Source organism: Peromyscus eremicus, chromosome 10 (genome assembly GCF_949786415.1).
Source record: "Peromyscus eremicus chromosome 10, PerEre_H2_v1, whole genome shotgun sequence".
Lineage (NCBI taxonomy): Eukaryota > Metazoa > Chordata > Mammalia > Rodentia > Cricetidae > Peromyscus > Peromyscus eremicus.
Genome location: NC_081426.1, coordinates 79,055,301 through 79,073,228, shown reverse-complemented (window position 1 = coordinate 79,073,228; position 17,928 = coordinate 79,055,301). Strand labels below are relative to the sequence as shown.

Genomic DNA, 17,928 nt, shown 5'->3' with positions numbered 1-17,928 from the left:
AACTCTTTGTATCACATCATGTAAAAAAAACCTAATTAAAATCTACATAATACCAAGAGGTAGCAGGATATGATTGATGAGTTTGAAGATCAGAATTGGAAAGTTTTGTCAAGTTTAGCGTTCTTTATTTTCTAATTTTTGTTTTTTTGAGACATGGTTTCTATGTGTAGCCCTGACTATAGAACTCACTCTGTAGACCAGGCTGGCCTTGAATTCACAGGGATCACCTCCTTTGTGCTGGGATTAAAGGCATGTACCACCACCACACAGCAAGTTTAGCATTCTTATAACAGACTCTCAGTTTAGAAAACCAATAGCATAAAATCACCAGACCCGACACTCATGTACACATATACACTTCTACCTTCTTTTTATAAGCCTAGGCCCTCTCAAGGATGTAGCAATAAAGCCTGAGCTATTTCAGGTAAAAGCTAGTTAGAGACAGATAATGTCTTTGTAATGTAAAACAACACGTGGTATATACTACACAGAAGTTACAAAATGTTGAGAGCATATAGAAGAACAGAATGGGGAAACAATTTTGAAGAGAATGTAATTGTAGAGAGTTTTATATAATGGGATGGTTTTCAATGGTCATTTGAAATTTCATTAAACAGAGAGATAAACCACATCACAGACCCCTTCGGACTGTGTTTTGTAATGGCTACATAGAATAATTACCAACAACCTTTTTTCCTTTCCTCAAACTGTAGCTGTATATTGTTATGTTTAAAAGTATTGTATCATGAATAAATCAGATGCATATTCCTTTACCATCAATTCCATTCAAAGATTAATAGAAAAGAGAATTTAAATAATTTTATATTAAAATCAACATGATATATTATAGAATGTGGTATAAATATGATGATACTTTAAAGGTGAACCAGGAGGCTACTAACAAGGTAGTCATTGTTTTTTTGTTAATACAGGGTGTCACTATGTGTTTCTGCCTGTCCCAGAACTCACTGAGTAGATCGTTGCCTTCAAACTCACAGATCCATCCACCTGCCTCTGCCTCCCAAGTGCTAGGACTAAAGGCTTTTGCTACTACACCTGCCAAAGTCAAAAGTGGTGATTTGTGGCCCCCTGAGAATTCCTGAGATCTTTGCTGACTTGGTCCACACAGTTCAAAAGGAAGAACCTGATCTCCTTCCCCTGCATCAGCGCCCCAACCTTGCAAAAATTCCTTCATGGTCACGCCTAAGACAGATCCTTACCATAGAAAAATGGTGGTCTTTAAAGAGGTGTTTACAAACAGAAATCTACAAAATGACTGTCCATTGCTGTTTATCAGTTCAAGCAAGTGTTCCATGATAGTTTCAACAGTTTTAATTCTGATTGTTTATAATTTATAATTTCTAAAGATTAATATGCATATATAACATTTGTCACCTAGAGGAGGTATGTGGTCATAGCATACAGTGATAGTTTAGACCTTCTAACCTTAAACTCTCTGCTCAGTTCCTTCTCTCTGGTGCTGCTATGGGAAGTGATGGTGACTGGCCCTTCAATGTTGCATCTCTTTTATACACTCACACTGCAATGGTTGGAGAAGTCCGTGGCGGGAAAGCTGCTCCCTGGGATCAGTTATTACTCCACTGACTCATCATCTATCAAAATCTGTTGAAATTGAGAAATAACTAAGTTTGGCAGTTTCATGGAAACTATGGCTGAGTGATTGCAGAATATCTCCTTCTGTGATTTTCTTTAAATTTATCTCTTGTGGATTTGAGGCTTATTGCCCAGTATGAAACATAAGTGTTTCATATCTATTCTACCATTTAATCTCTGAAACAGCCAGCTCCAAGAGCACCAATGATTATCAAATTTTTCAATGTGGGGCCAGGAACCCGATTAGGTGAGTGGGTTAGCAGGTGATTTAATGCACCATAACTAGAATTCTGACAAGATTCTGCTGATTGCTGCAGTTGTTTTCCAACCCACCTGTAAGCAGCATTTTATAATTTCACTCAAAGGAGAGAAAAGCCCAGAGAAATATTAAATTTTATTCATCTATAACAATATTTCACTCTGTTTCACTGACATCAAAAGAACTGAACTGGTGGTCTGCTAGATGCAATATATCACCAATATACTGGTTTTCATTTTGAGCAATCTGAAGCAGAGTAGGTTTCTCCAGGGATAGAGACAACATGGTGTGTGTGTGTGTGTGTGTGTGTGTGTGTGTGTGTGTGTGTGTGTGTTGTGTGTGTGTGACAGGCTATTTTATGCCCTTCTTAACAGTTGATTTTAGTTTCTTCTACTTAACTGAAAATATTCTAGTGAAAATTGCTAATTTTTATTTATTTTTGAATTCCAGATATTTTTTCTTTTCTTCTTTTATGTGTCTTGGCATTTTAATAATGACTTCTTATTAAAATACCAAAGGCCTATTTTTCCTTCATATGTTTCTTTAAATTATTTTTATTTTTTTCATATATTTTGATCACATTCTTTCTCCCAACAACTCCTTCCAGATCCTCCCCACCTCCTACATACCCAATGTCATGTTCATTCTTCTCTCTCAGAAATGCTTTCAACCACTTCCTCATGTTCCTTTTGAAGTGGCCTTGTATGTTCTGATTTTTCTCTGAACTTACTGTATGTTCTTGACCTTTTGTGGTTTTAGTCTTCACTTAGAATAAGTAATATACTCACTTCTCATTTCTGCGACCATAGTTTAGCTGAGCTCTTTTGGTGCACAGGCTCTTTTATCCCAGTGCATAATTCATTTTGATGTTTGATGGATATCTCAGAGACAACCTAGTCAAAGCAGACTTGGTATTTTTCTTTACAAATTTGCTGGTGCTTCTGACTAACCACCCATTTATACAACAAAGAAATGTGAGATCAGCACATTTTTTCATTTTTAATTATTATAGTTGATATATGCATATAATTATCTTTGGTCATCTTACCCCCATTACCTGCTTTCTTCCTCCCTCTCCCACTGAAATCCATCTTTTAACAAGTCCTCTTCCTACTTTTATGTCTTTTTTCTTTTTCACAATGGCACCTTTATGAACCATTTTTACCATTTCATTTTTCCATACAATGCATTTTGATCATATTTTTCTAACTGCCCAACTTCTAGATCATACCTCGCTCTCTATCCACCCAACTTCATGCTCTTTCTCTATTGCTCTCAAAAATAAATGAAAATCAAAACAGACAAATAAAAAACAGCAAGACAAAGAGTATTAAACCAAACCAAACTTAGTGGCAAGATTGTAAGAGCCAGATAAGGTGGATGAGTCCAGGGAAGCATCATCTTTCAGACAAAACACACATTTAAACTCACAGTCTTTGACAGCAATGATCGAGATGTACTCAACTTCAAACAAGACAAAATGCCAGTATAGAAGGAGAGGAGGTAGATGTAAAGTTCCATCCCAACCAAGAGACTATTTACAATCTATACCTGCTGCTATCAAATGAAGATCAATGTTCTCCAATAGAGTGACACTCTTGAGGGCCAGGCTCCTTTAGTCATTTATACTTCAACTACAGACTTTATTACTGGCTCAAGTTGGATTGTTAGTGATATGATAGACGTGCCCTTACACAACAATACATAATGCCATCTCTTCATGAGATTTGAGGTCATCAGTTTCAAAGGAGAAAGGCCACATGCACTTCTGAGTGTCACATCTCTATATGCCCCACTGTGACATTTAAAATCATTGTTTTATTGGATAAGGGGACATAGACAATAAAGGATGAACAGTTCCTTGTTCTATGACATCAGGAAAAAACAGTGTTCAGTTTAACAACTTTCTGAGGAAAGCATCTTGTTCTTTGGTTTAGCCGTTCTCTACATCCGGAATCTTCCTCCTGGATTTAGAATCACTGACAACGTTTGTGGAGAACAGCTACACTTTGTCAACAGTGTGTTTACTTATGCCTTTTATCTCTTCCCTAATGGGAACACAAGAAGTGTTTCTTTCAGCTAAAGAGAATAAATTTAATTTGGTTAAAATTGTTAAAATGACAAATAAGGTTTTATTGAGAAGCTTCTAAAAAGTAGGTTACCCAGAACTTGATGTCTGACCCTGTTCTCCATCAGTCCTCACTGAGAGATGGCCTCATCTGTCAGTGGGTTTGATGCCATCTTACCAAGTCTTAAATGTACAGTCTTACTGGACTTGACCTGTTCTTTCCCTCCAAGCCGCAGATCCCACCATTTGCTTGATCTTTCTGCCTAATTGCTGAATAGGCATCTCAAATTCAATATTATTTTTATTTATTTGTTTTAAAAAGTGTTTTTTTTTACATGCCAATCCCAGTTCCTCTTCCCTCCCTTTCTCATGTCACACTCCACTTCCCCCATCCCACCTCCCATCCACTCCTCAGAGAGGGTAAGGCTTCCCTTGGGGAGTCAACAAGTCTGGCATATTAAGTTGAGGCAGGACCAAGCCCCTCCCCTCTGTGTCAAGGCTGAGCAAGGTATCCCACCCAAGGGAATGTGTTCCAACAGCCAATTTTTGCACCCAGAATAAGTCCTGATCTCATTGCTAGGGGCTCCCAAAACAGATCTAGCCACACAACTGTCACCAACATTCAGAGGGCCTAGTTCATTCCCATGCAAGTTCCCCAGCTGACAGGCCAGAGTCCATGAGATCACACCAGCTTGGGTCAGCTGTCTCTGTGGTTTTCCCCATCATGATCTTGACCTCACTTGCTCCTGTGATCCCTCCTCCCTCTCTTCAACTGAAGTCTAGGATTTCAACCCAGTGCTTGGTTGTGGATCACTGCATCTGCTTCCATCCGTTACTGGATGTTCTATGATGACAATTAGGGTAGTCATTAATCTGATTATATGGGAAGGTCAATTCAGGCACCCTCTCCATTATTGCTAGGAGTCTTAGTGGTAGTTTCCAGGGGATTTCCCTATCCTCAGGTTTCTCCCTAACACACTAATGGTTCCCTCTACCAAAATACCTTTTTCATTGCTCTCCTTCTCTGCCCCTCCCTCCACTTGGCCATCTCAGTCCCTCCTGTTCCCATGTATGTGTGTGTACTTGGCCATAAATTTTTTGGAAAGATTATGTGTGAGAGTAGTTTTACATTTGTAGAGTCTCCATCAAGGCCTGGAATTCTGTGATTACCTGTGTTTGTAGTTGTGCTTGCCTGCAGCATGCCTGTGCTCTGGGGCAAACTCTAGACTTTTACTTAAGCACTTATGTTTAATGGCCACAGGAGTCACTTTGTGGTCCTCTGGATTACAACACCATTACTTAGATCTTCTCTGATCCCAGTGTCATACTTCAAATATTCCAGTATCATCCCCGTGTGGCAGTTCTTAGTGTCAGCTCATAAACAACTGTAATCTCTGCCCACAGGTGAACTGTATACCAAAGTCACACTGAATATTAAGTCTATAGTTCTTCTATGGGCACTGCTATAGACTCCACGCATGACATTCAGTTCTTGGCTGGTGAGATGGCTCAGTGAGTAAAGACACCTCTGCTTAGCCTGACAGCCGAGTTCAATCCCTGCGTCTTATGTGGTGGAAGCAGAGAAACTGATGCTTGCAAGTTGTTCTCTGACCTCCAAATCCATTCTAAGGCATGCATGTGAAAACACACACACACACACACACACACACACACACACACACACACACACTAAATGTTTAAACAGATATTAGCTGCATTTCATTGACTTTATTGTGCATGAATCAAAAAAAAAAAAAAAGTTAACTGTGGCCTCAATGTAAAATGTAAGGGAAGAAGAAAAACATCTGAATCTGTGAAAATTGTATTTCTCTTGAATGATGGCAGGCAAATGCCTGAAGGTGAGGCACGAAGTTGGAATTTGGTTTCAGGGAGACCTGTGAAAAATAAAGATAGTTTGGGAATTTTGTGCATAGCATGCTAGCAGTTTTTGCATTTAAGGTTTTCTTTAGCTTCCAAGAGTTCTTTTATGCCGGTATCCAAGGACTTTATTAAATTAATTGTTTCAATTCTAATATATAAAATTGTAGTGTGCAGCACAGTTCATGTCAGTTTTGCACAAAGACACTATCCTTGACAAGTTTCTTTATAAATGATACATAGTGATTTTACTTCAGGATTCTAGAATCATGAGTTATGAACAAGCATACTATTAAACAATGATTACTTCATTAAAAGCATAATCATGAAATGATTTTGGATCAATAAAATATATAACTCCATATTAAACAATACTTGTTTTCATCCTATTTCTATTTTATATTCTAAAACTCTCTATATTGAATACTTACCCATTTCTTCATCACTTTCTTAGCACAAGTTATTAAATAGCAACTCAAAACCACAACTTATACCTATGACAGTCTAATGCGGTTACAGGTGGTTTCTGTTTCTTTTAAATTAGTCCCTATGGAAGCATGGTGTAGTATTAGGCGCCCACATTTGACACTGAACAGGCTCTCATTTTGTACATTTTACCCACATTTCTACATGGAGTGTGAGCTCAACGTTACAACAAAATGAAAACCCAGAGAGAATGATAACCAGTCTGAGGTTATTGCTGAGAAGGTAGATACCCTTCTACTTGTAGCTGTACCTCAGATCACAGACCCTTGCATGTCATCTTAGACTATAGAACATGCACCCAGTCTGACAGGTAAAAATGTCTGTTATGACAAAACTCAACATTCGTAATTTTTTATCTAAATAATTTCACCCTCTGTGAGTTTTTAAAAATACCATTATTATTTATCATTATTTAGCTTTCTAGAATTTCCCAATTATTTGAAATTTTACTTATCTGTTACTCAAATAATTAATGGTATTTTGCCTTACATTTAATATTTTGAAAGTTTCCATTTAATATTCATGCATTTGAAAAGCTAAGCATTTTACTTCTTTCATAATTTATCTAAGAAGATAGTAATGAGGCTCAACTTCATAGATTTTTCCAGGAGTCATTCTGAAGTAAAGAACTTCATAAAAAATACATAATTTTTTTACCCTATTAATATTAATGTCAGAGTGCAGACAGTACTATTACAGATTTATTTTCCTTATCTCTCTTTCTGTTTCTCTCTCTCTCTCTCTCTCTCTCTCTCTCTCTCTCTCTCTCTCTCTGTGTCTTCCTTTCTTGTGTTTTTCTCTGTGTACAGGGAATTGAATCTAGGCCCTTACACATTTTAGGCAACAAATATACACTGAATTATATCCTCAGCCCCTTTTTTTCATTTTTACATTTTTGAGATAAGATCTCGCTAAATTTCTCAGGCTGGCCCATTCTCTATGTAGACTGGGCTGGTCTTGAACTTGTGATCTTCCAGCCTTAATTTCCCTAGCTGCTGGGATTATTGGCCCAACACTACATGTGATATACAACAAGGTAGGAGAAATTTCACTTTGGTAACTCTAGACCCAACAAATGAGAGTGTACAAAATATTTTACTTCACTGTTTGTAAAGTATGGATACAATAAAATTAGCAGGTAAAAGGAGGATTGTAACCTTCAGGAGCATGTTTGATAAAAGTACAAGTTTCTTCTTTTGTGTAAAAACAGACTGTTTTCATTTCTTATTGAAACAAAGACTAATTTTTCAATGCTATAGTTATCCCCAATTTTGATTCTAGTTAGCTATTTTGCCTGCTTCCCTAACATGATTTATCCACTTTTACTAGTTTAGAATTTGTGATTGTATGGATAAGTCCTTGCTTGTTATATGGATTGTTTGTTTTATTTTTGCTCACTTACCTTTATTGTCTTCTTGGATGGTTCCTTAGTGTTTTTATGCTGCAGGTGAAGATACCGGGACTGTGACAGCCTCAGGGGCATTGATGAGCACCGTAGAAGCTTCTGGATTGGCTACAGTAGTAGTCATCACTGGTTCAGTGATGGGAACTGGTGTAGTCTCAACAGGAGCAGTGGTTTGGACTTTTGGAACGACAGTGCTTTCTTCATTTTCATTGATAGGAATGGCAAGAAAGGATGGGCTTGGAATGGAATGATGTACCCCAGTAGGCTGGAGGAAATTTGGTGTTGGCTGCCATTGGGAGAATTGGGCTAGTGACCTAAGCAGAGGCAGTATGGTAACAAATGGGTGATATGCATATGGGATAACAGCTACAGATGGCCTCTGATGGTAGTAATTAGGTACATAACGAAGATTGCTATTCAGCATATAGCCAACTGGTGTATGCAGGACTCTTTTCTGATCGTACCGTATTTCAGCCTTTTCACGGCACTGCAGAAAGGGAAAATTGTGCAGAAAGGTTCTTATTGGAGATCAAAATGCAAAGAAAACATCAGCAGCTTTTGAAATAATGCAGATTTTATGGTGAGCAAATAAAGCACTGAAAATATGGAATCCTACATATTTGGATATACACATTTCCCATTCCGTGTATGATTTCACTATTGTGAAACATTACTTGTATTGACATAGAAATCATATTTCTTTTGAACAAATTATGTAATTAAAAATGTAAAATATGCCGGGCGGTGGTGGCGCACGCCTTTAATCCCAGAACTCGGGAGGCAGAGCCAGGCGAATCTCTGTGAGTTCGAGGCCAGCCTGGGCTACCAAGTGAGTTCCAGGAAAGGTGCAAAGCTACACAGAGAAACCCTGTCTCGATAAACCAAAAAAAAAAAAAATGTAAAATATGTTTCCCTGTATGGAAGTATGGCATGTATTGAAAGTACTAACTAGACTTTACATACTTAATTGCAGTACCTAGGAAAGTCTAAAGGAGAACTACCCCCATTATATGCAAACACAGACAATGTTCACAGACACACATGGATGTATTCTCACCTCATATATTACAATTGTTGGTAAATGTTATCAGCCCAAGAAATGGCATGTTTCATAACAGAATAATAAAGCATGGGAAGATTTTTTAATTTTAACCTTGGATTTAAATATTTTTATTTTAATTCCTCCACTAAGGATTTTTCTGTTTTTATTTATTTCTGCCAACCTTGTACAGTTACAAAATTTTCTTGATGTAATTTTCTATAGTGATATTAATGAAACAACAAAGCCATTCTGCATAGTAACTCTTCCTGTAAAAAGAAACAGCTAATGTATTTTTTCAAAGATGTTTTGGAGCAAAAGGAGACATCAATCTGAGCAAATGTGGTGGATTTACGGATGAGTCTGGTAAGGCGTTTTCTCCAACTGAACTTTTTCAAGTGGACAGGAGAGATATTAGTTCAGCTTTTGTTCTCTTCCTTAAGTATTCCATATGGACTGTCATCTCATAAGCAAAGGAAGCCTTCATTTCAGCCCTCACAACTTGGGCTATTCAAAGAAACTAAGACTATCAGGCAAACATCCAGTTTGGTTCATAGTGTCTTTTGTTTTAGTGATGTTTTCACTTATCAGAAGATACTAGTTTATTCTGTGGAGGTCAAATATTTATTTAGTTTTTAATCAGAAAATATTCCTCTCTGCAGACTACTATATTACATAAATTATATTTCCATTATATAAATAATGGAAAATAGACTTACAGCCAGTTGTTCCTGATTTTGCACCTCTGCAACCTGAGGGGTTAGAGAAAAAGACTGAGAAATGGCAAGAGAGAAAAATCAGAACAGAGATTCTTTTTTGTTTGTTTTCTATTTCACTTTTGTTTTAGAGACAAAATGAATATTATGCTCATTTTTACATTGATAGAAGGATTTAATTGGCACATAAAAGAAAGTATCACATCGTAATTTTCATATGCTTTTGACAGCTCATATATTGAATGGTAAAATCTATAAACCTCTTTCCTTTTGATATAGTTTATGATATACTTGTGGCTTGGAACCTATATGGATCTGTCTTCCAGTCAGGATATGGCTTTTGTACTCAGAAAGGCTCAGCAGCTATGATTGCCTACACAACACTTGCACAAGACTCATCCTGTCCAAATTCCATCATGGAATAGGGAGGGGCTCACGAGGCCCCTCCCTCCCTGAGGAACTGTTGGCAGTTAATGGCTGCTGGGAGAGGAGTGGCATTTTCAGAGTCCAGAGTGTGAACCACTGTGCAATGGAACCTCCTTAGAAGAGGCGTTGTCTCCAGTGGTTCAGCCACTGGTAAGTTGGCCACACTCATGTAAGTGACCCTTTACCCATATCTCTGTGAGTGTCCTAAGTTAGGTTTTGCTTGCACATATAAAATATGAAATATAAGAAAAGTGAAGATATAAAAGGGTGAGAAGTAGAAGAGGGACTTATTGAGAAGAGGAAGGTAGCTATAGGGGTGAAAAGAGGCTGAATTAGTACAAGTGTGAGCAAAATATATTTTGCATATGCATGTCAGTGTCACAATGTAGCACATTATTATGTACAATTAATATTTACTAATTAAAAATCCTTAGTAAAGAAAGCAGGAAGGGGAAATTTGTTCTAAAATAGGCTCAATAATTTAAGCATTGCTGTAGAGCAGGAATGTATTCATTTTATGACTTAAAATTACTTTCTACTATTCACCCAGAAAACTCAAGTACTTCATATGCAGTTGGCCACAGAAAAACATACTTTCATAAATTTACAAATTTACATTTGTAAAGCTCATAGTAAAATTTTAAAGGTAATTTTGTCCCCAAGAATTTACTCAAAAGTATTGTTTAGTAGACACCTGTTTACATTTGACAATTTAATCAAATAGTCTAAGAATTTTTTAATTTTAACAAGTGGGCATACAGTACTTTCTGGGTTGCTCTCCACACCCGCTTGTCTGCTGGCAGAATCAGGTCTTGGAATTACAGAATGAGTGTGAAAACAAAGCATAAAAATAGCCCAAACCACAATGAAAATTAATTAAAAAGTTGAAAAAAGCAGGCCCTTTTGCATGATTCATTTTAAATATAAAACATAATTCTAGGTCAACCAACCACAGAACTAATTATGTGCATAGATATCTAGGAAGAACTTGACTAGGCCACATAATCAGGAAGAGTGTCACAAAAGACAGTAATTTGAATCCTAGAAAGTCTGAAGGTCTTTTAAACTTGTTGAAGCATTTAAATATTTTTTTCAGTTTTATGACAAGAGGCTTTTTAATATGATTGACCTTTTCAGAGTATTGTGTTTGGGGTTCATGTGTCTTACAAAGATAATATCAACTTACTCTTGGATGTGGGTTTTGTACCTCGGCAGCCTGAGGAGTTATAGAAAGAGAAATCATGAGAAATAAGTGAAGTATTTAAAGTCTTTAAGTATTTAATCCCTAAGGAGGTGGGAGGATGGGAGGGATAGAAATTTCATCCAAAGAATTTTGATCCTGGACTAGGTGTTCTATACTTATTGCTTATGAGTTATATTTACAGTATTTTCTCTCTTAAAAATAGATCTGTATAGCATAAGAATTTGGAAGGCTTTCCATGAACAGTGAAGTATGTATTAGGTAACTAGCTGGATATCTAGAAGAATATTTTTATAATACAAGTAAACATAGAAAAACTATTAACCAGCTGTTATGCTCCTTAAAGTGCCCATATTTTGATAGTCATATAATTGGACCTCTTAAATAAAAAATAATTTAAACCTTACAAACAAAATTTATATTAAATTAACTTACCAAAAAGGGCAGAGTTAATGCCAGAATATTCACAACTACAATAAAATTCCTCATCATTGTACCTAAAATAAATTTAAAAAATTAAATTAAGACTCTTTTGCTAACAAGTTAGAAGTAGTTGTATGTAATGTTTTCCTTAAAGCAGAAAAATACCTCTGAATTTATAGGTAGATTTAGCCAGTGCAGGACACCTATTTTCTCAAAAATACAGAAACACCAAATGAAGTCTTAGATAATAACAACACTTCAAATGTCTAATATATTATTATATATTATTCTACTTGTGATGGGCATACTGTCTTACTGGATCTATTAATTTTGCTATACTCATGTAACTTGAGTTATGGAAAAACAGGCTTTATAAAAGTCACAGAGTTAAGACATGGGTTGCCCCCACCCTGCAGAATGTAAAAGGAAAGAATATTAGACCCCATTTGCCTCTCAGGGGATTAGAAAGGCTGTTTGCTAAACTGACTTCAGAACCACCTCTAAGAAATGACTGAATTGCAAATATCTCATGTCTAATCAAGTTTGGACAACCTAAGCAAAATGTTTCCTTGAGTGGATGGAGTTCTTATTAAATTCCTTATTTTCCAGTTGCCTTTTCAAATCATTACCTGAAAAATAATATTTTCTTGTTAAAACCATAGACTCCTTTTTAGTAATTAAAAACATATTCTATTATTTATTTTATTTTATATTTAACATTCTCTTATAGATATAATATTACATAGTATATATAATAATATATAAATAAATATACCATAATATATATTTAATATTAAATGATAAGAGCTCCTTTTATTAGAAAGGTAAGATTCTACTGTATGTACCAGCTACATACTGGTAAGTGCTTGTGTTTGTCTCTGTCACTTGCTAAGGAGTCATTATTTGTGAAATTACGGATTAATTCAGCTTTGAAAGACATGCTTTTGTACACTATAGTAAAGTAAAATAAAACATAATAATTACACTATAATAAGATGAATTATATGAGTTTTAAGTAGAAGTAAATTTTAAAGATAATTGTTGGACTAATCTGAGCAATTATTACAGCTCCAGTTTTCTTAGAAATAAGCCCTCTCTATTTGCCTACAGCAGTAGTAGGTTTCTTTTAAGTATCTTTATTAGAATTTACAACATCTTGTATAATTAGACAGTATCAAACCTAGACTTAAAGACAAAGTATAGTTAAAAAAACTTGATCATAATACTATCTAAAGTCTAATGTCTAATTTAGTAATTAATATAGAAATGATACCTAGATGTATTTAAGCTTAGCAATCAGGGCTAAAAAGAGGAATGCGTGATTCCAAAATAACCTTAGTGGTATCCCAAGTAACTAAATAATGTTGGTGGTATTCCCAGTAACTGCTCTATATCACTGCTCTGGGAAGTTGAGGACCATTACCTTCACCTGGAGTCAACTCTTGCGGGACAGTAGGTCTTGCTTGGCCCCTTAGCTGCAGAGAAGACCCAAGATAAATAACGGAGACTAATTATAGGTATTAGTATCAGCCGTCATATTCTACTGCCCTCCTACTTCTCACCCACTAAGATGATGGCAAGAAGGAAAGCTTTTACGTCAACAGGGTCATGTACAGGTCAGTCCTACTGGCGCACTGCAGAGCAGGAAACAGAGTTGTTGGTCATGAGGATGGAGGAAAAAAGAAAAACCAAATTCCTTAAAGAATGAATGCTTTTGTGCTGTACAAAAGCATATGAAAATGTATAAAAATATACTAATTGCATTCTTAACCTACTCATCTACTTGAATCAAAATCTATGGCTAAAATAAAAAATAGCCACAGCTATGTTTCAGATTTTAAGTGCTTTTTACTCGAAGAACTTTGATATCAAGTGACTTTATATTTATTATGGTCCATGTTGGTCATTTTGCTTCCAAATTTACAACTCTTTACTTTTAAAAATAAAAAAATAACCATCTTAACTATGTGTGGCTTTTGAAAATTAAATTTGGCATGAGACATTTTTGTCACCATGAAGGCTGATTATTTGTGTTTGGATTCAGCAAGTAATCATCATAACACTCATGGCTCAAACACTGAATGCACACTGGAAGATTCATTACTTAACGTGAAAAAAACCCCTCCTTTTTATAGACTTTTAAATTGTTGGGAATAATTGTCCTGTCCTAAGAACAGATCATGCTGTTTTAGAGAGTGGGATGTAAAACTGCCAATGCCTTTCATAATTTGGTAAATTGTAGCTAAACAAGTACTTTGCCAAAATAATTCAGGAAAGGATATTTTGTTTTACCTGTGCTTTTTCTGGTAGTAACTGTAACAGTGACCTCATTTTGGAAAACATCAGATGGAGGTATTTGCCAGAATCAATGTAGGACTGCCAGAATGTAAACAAGGAATAATATCAGCATTGTAGCACTTTTACTCATTTCTCTCTGTTTCAAGGAACTATTTCATGACCTAGAAAGTATATTGTTTCGATCCCTAGAATACTTGTGCAGCTCATACACAGTAAGTCTGGACTTTCTATTTCTTAGAAGTTGGTTTCTGTTACTCAGAGTGTTACAAATGAAATACCACCAGCCTGTCTATGTAGAATGTTAAAATATCCTGTTTCCATTGCATATCCAGGATCAAGTGATAAAAGTGGATATTTATGGTCTCTAATTCTGTCACTCCTCAAATTCTAAAGGTGCTTTATTCCATTCTGTCATTTCTCAGCCATCAATTAAAAATAATATTAGTTTTAAGCTGTTCTGAAATTTGGTATAACAATACTAAAGACTCAGACATTTTTTAAAAATATCACTGCAGTAGGGTGATATGTGTTAAGAAATGTCCACAGAGGAGTATTTCTGCAGTGGATTAATTACCCACTTCAAATGCTAATCTGGCCAAAGGAGGGGCTTGCAAAGCTGGGCTTTGTCCTCTGGTCCACATGGGTTATCCAGGTCATGTGTCAGGCATTTTGAACAAAATGTTAACTGAATAAACCAGACACTTCTCCTATTAGGGTAGGGTGTACATACTCTAACATTTATTCAAATGCTATTGGCATTTGGGCATTGGACATTCCTGTCAAAGGCAATCTAGGTCTGAGTAGCTTGGGTTTTGAGTTGAACTAAGTAAAGTCAAGTGTGTACCTGTATAGATGTTCCAGTGTTCTTCAAGGAAAGGCAAAAGGGATATGAAACTTTCACACCCTTAAATCTCTAAGGAGAGTGATTTATTTTATATATATATATATATATATATATATAATATAACATAATAATATGTATATTATTGATGAATTTTATTTCCTGTTTTTAATTTGACTTCTCAGCAATGATCTCAATAAACTAGTGTTTTCTCCATGTAAAATATTTCAGACAACAGTTGCAGTGTAAAGGACTCTCTTAGTTTTCTAATATACACACTTCTTATGACATCAGAATTATTGACATTTTAGTACAAGAATTTATATGCTTCAGAGACTTTCACTGTAAATGAATGTCATAAAAAAAAGACAAGATGTTCATGGAAATTGAATTTCTGAGACTGAAGTGTGTGGTGATATTGTGTTCCCCAAAATATTGTGCACCCTAATAAATTTATCTGAAGTCAGAGACAGAACAGCCACTAGATACAAAGGCTAGAAAATGGTGGCACTCACACCTTTAATCCTAGCACTCTAGAGGTAGAAATCGCTCTGGATCTCTGTGAGTTCAAGGCCACATTGGAAACGGCCAGGCATGGTGACACATTCCTTTAATCCCAGAAAGCGCGCCTTTAATCCCAGGGAGTGGTGGTAGAAAGCAGAAAGGTATATAAGGCGTGAGGACCAGAAACTAGAAGCTTTTGCCTCATTAAGCTTTCAGGCTTCTAGAAGCACAGTTCAGCTGAGATTCATTCGGATATGAGGACACAGAGGCTTCCATTCTGAGGAAACAAGACCAGCTGAGAAGTTGGCCAGGTGAGGTGAGCTGTGGTTTGTTCTGTCTCTCTGACCATCCAGCATTTCACCCCAATAACTGGCCCCAGGTTTGATTTTATTAATAAGAATTTGTAAGATTCCTGCTACAGAAGTGCAATATCAAGTTTTCTCTCTTGCAGTCGATTCACTTCAATTAACAGTTAGCACACACAGAGTTCTTATCAAAAGAAAACACTAGGGAGTATAATAGAAAACCAGACTAGCTGATGACAGAGAATTTATAGAGAAATGGTTCTCAGCCTGTGGGTTGTGACCCCCTTGGGAGTTGAATGACCCTTTCCCAAGGGTCGCACATCAGATATCCTGCATATCAGATATTTACATTATGATTTATAAGAGTTGTAGAATTAGAGTTATGAAGTAGCAGTGGAAACTATTTTATGGTTATGATCACAACACGAGGAACTATTTTAAAGTATTACAGCACTGGGAAGATTGAGAACCACTGATCTATAGAGAGTCTCAGGGACCACGAGGAGCCAATCCATGTCTTCTGGTCTCAGTGAGTACAATCATAACCTTAGAGTTAGTGTACTCTTGAGTTGATGCTTTAGTAAGTAGAGCTCTAGATCTCTGGAGTCATTGTAAAGGCACAGATGAAAGGTAAGAGAGAAGAACAATTTCAATTTCTATAATGCATTATTTTTCTAATATGGTCAAGGCCTTAGTTCAATAGCCATCCATTCTTTAAAGTTTTTCAAATACACAGATCAGTGATTTCCATACATACAAATCTAGCAATGTTGTGGAATAATCTTTTTGTATACGGTGAAGATTTGTCACTCAGATTAGTTTAATAAACAGCCTAATGGCCCATAGCTAGGCACGATTTTTGGGGCAGAGAGGACACTGGGAATAAGAAATGTGGAGACACATAGAGTCGCCAGGCAGAGACAGAGGGGTCAAGCAGCATGCACTGTGCAGAGTAAAGGTAATAAAGTCATGAGGCAGAAAGTAAATGAATAGAAATGGTTAATTTAAGTTATAAGAATTAGTTAGAAACAAGTCTAAGCTATCAGCTATGCTTTCTTAATGAATAAGAATTCTCTGTGTCGTGATTTGGGAGCTGGCAGGAAGGACAGAAACTTCTGTCTACAAATGGTGCCCAATGTCTGGCCACGTATAGCCACAGACCTGAGAAAGCTTTTTTTTAAAAAAAGGTTCTAAACACACAAAAATGGAGACAACTCTGGCATTCCAGTCTTGCGTCTCTCATGCTGGCCACAGTACAGAGACACGTCTCCCAGCAGTTGTCTGTGTTCTTGAACTGCCAGTGTGCCATGAGCCATATGACATGTTTAAGGTTTTGCTCATGCAGAAAGATAAGGTTACAAATATTCAGTAAAGCAGGTTCTGATGGAATAACCTCTAAACTGTTTACAGTGTGTTTAACAATGTGCGTAGGCTTAAGGAAAAAAATGGATATAGACAATCATAGAAAAAAATAGTTTAAAAATAATAAGGTCTTTAAAGAGAGAATAAAGCAATAAAAATAAGCCATGTAGGATGGAAAATAAACAGGGAGTCTGCATCCTTTATGATGTCTTGTTAACTTTGAACTTTTAAAATGCTAAAGTACAAAAAACAATAACTGCCGAGAGACATTGGCTTATGGAAACTGCTAAAGTAAACCAATCAATATGTTTTTAACATTTCTTAACTTCAAATAGAAGTCGGATAATGTGTTGTATTGGGGAGAGGTTATGCTTTTGTTTCCACAGGAAACGAAAGGCTGTGGGTTCCTTCTAGATTAAAAGAGATCAGATTTGATTGAGAAAGACTCCCTGAAAACCCAGGCTACAGACTTAAAGAAACAAACCTAGAAAAACTACAAGACAGAGCAAGGGACCAGTACCAATGAATACCAATCACCTGGTGTATATTAAGGGCTGGTAGACAGCTCTGTGAGATAAAATGCTTTTCATGTGTTTGTTTTGAATGAGAATGACCCCCATATTTCATATATTTGAATGCTTGTTCTGCTGTTGGTATAATTGTTTGGAAAACATTAGGAAGCATGGCCCTGTTAGAGGAGCTGTGTCACTGGGGGTAGATTTTGAGATTTAAAAGCCTACACCATTCCCAGTTAGCCCTTTCCCTGCCTTGTGCTTGTGATTCAGATGTAAACTCTCAGCTACTTCTCCAGCACCCTAACTGCCTGCCTGTTGCCATTCTCTCTGCTATAATGGTCAAGGACTCACCCTCTGAAATTGTAAGCAGCACCCAATTAAATACTTTCTTTTATAAGTTGACATGGTCACAGTGTATCTTCCTAGCAATAGAAAAGTAACCAAGATACTGTGTAAGCTTATGAACATTGAGGTTGAGGCCCAGAACTAAGAAAACAAAGCAACAGGCATGGTATCATGTGCTTGTAATCTCAATGTTGGGAAGGCAGATACATTATCCATGGGGCTTGTGGGAGAGTCATTCTATCT

At 36.4% G+C, this 17,928-nt stretch overlaps 1 protein-coding gene across 2 annotated transcripts; it reads right to left on the bottom strand.

The window, feature by feature from the left end:
* Nucleotides 1-7,741: 7,741 nt before the first annotated feature.
* Nucleotides 7,742-11,584, bottom strand: LOC131920381 (kappa-casein-like). Of its 2 annotated transcripts, XM_059274730.1 has the most exons (3): nt 11,528-11,584; nt 11,078-11,107; nt 7,742-8,197 (listed from the first exon to the last, which is right to left on the bottom strand). In XM_059274730.1, the coding sequence occupies exons 1-3, from the start codon at nt 11,582-11,584 to the stop codon at nt 7,742-7,744; spliced, it is 543 nt and encodes a 180-aa protein (XP_059130713.1). The 2 variants fall into 2 exon arrangements, with proteins under 2 accessions (XP_059130713.1, XP_059130714.1); XM_059274731.1 differs by lacking the exon at nt 11,078-11,107.
* Between the last annotated feature and the right edge of the window lie 6,344 nt (nt 11,585-17,928).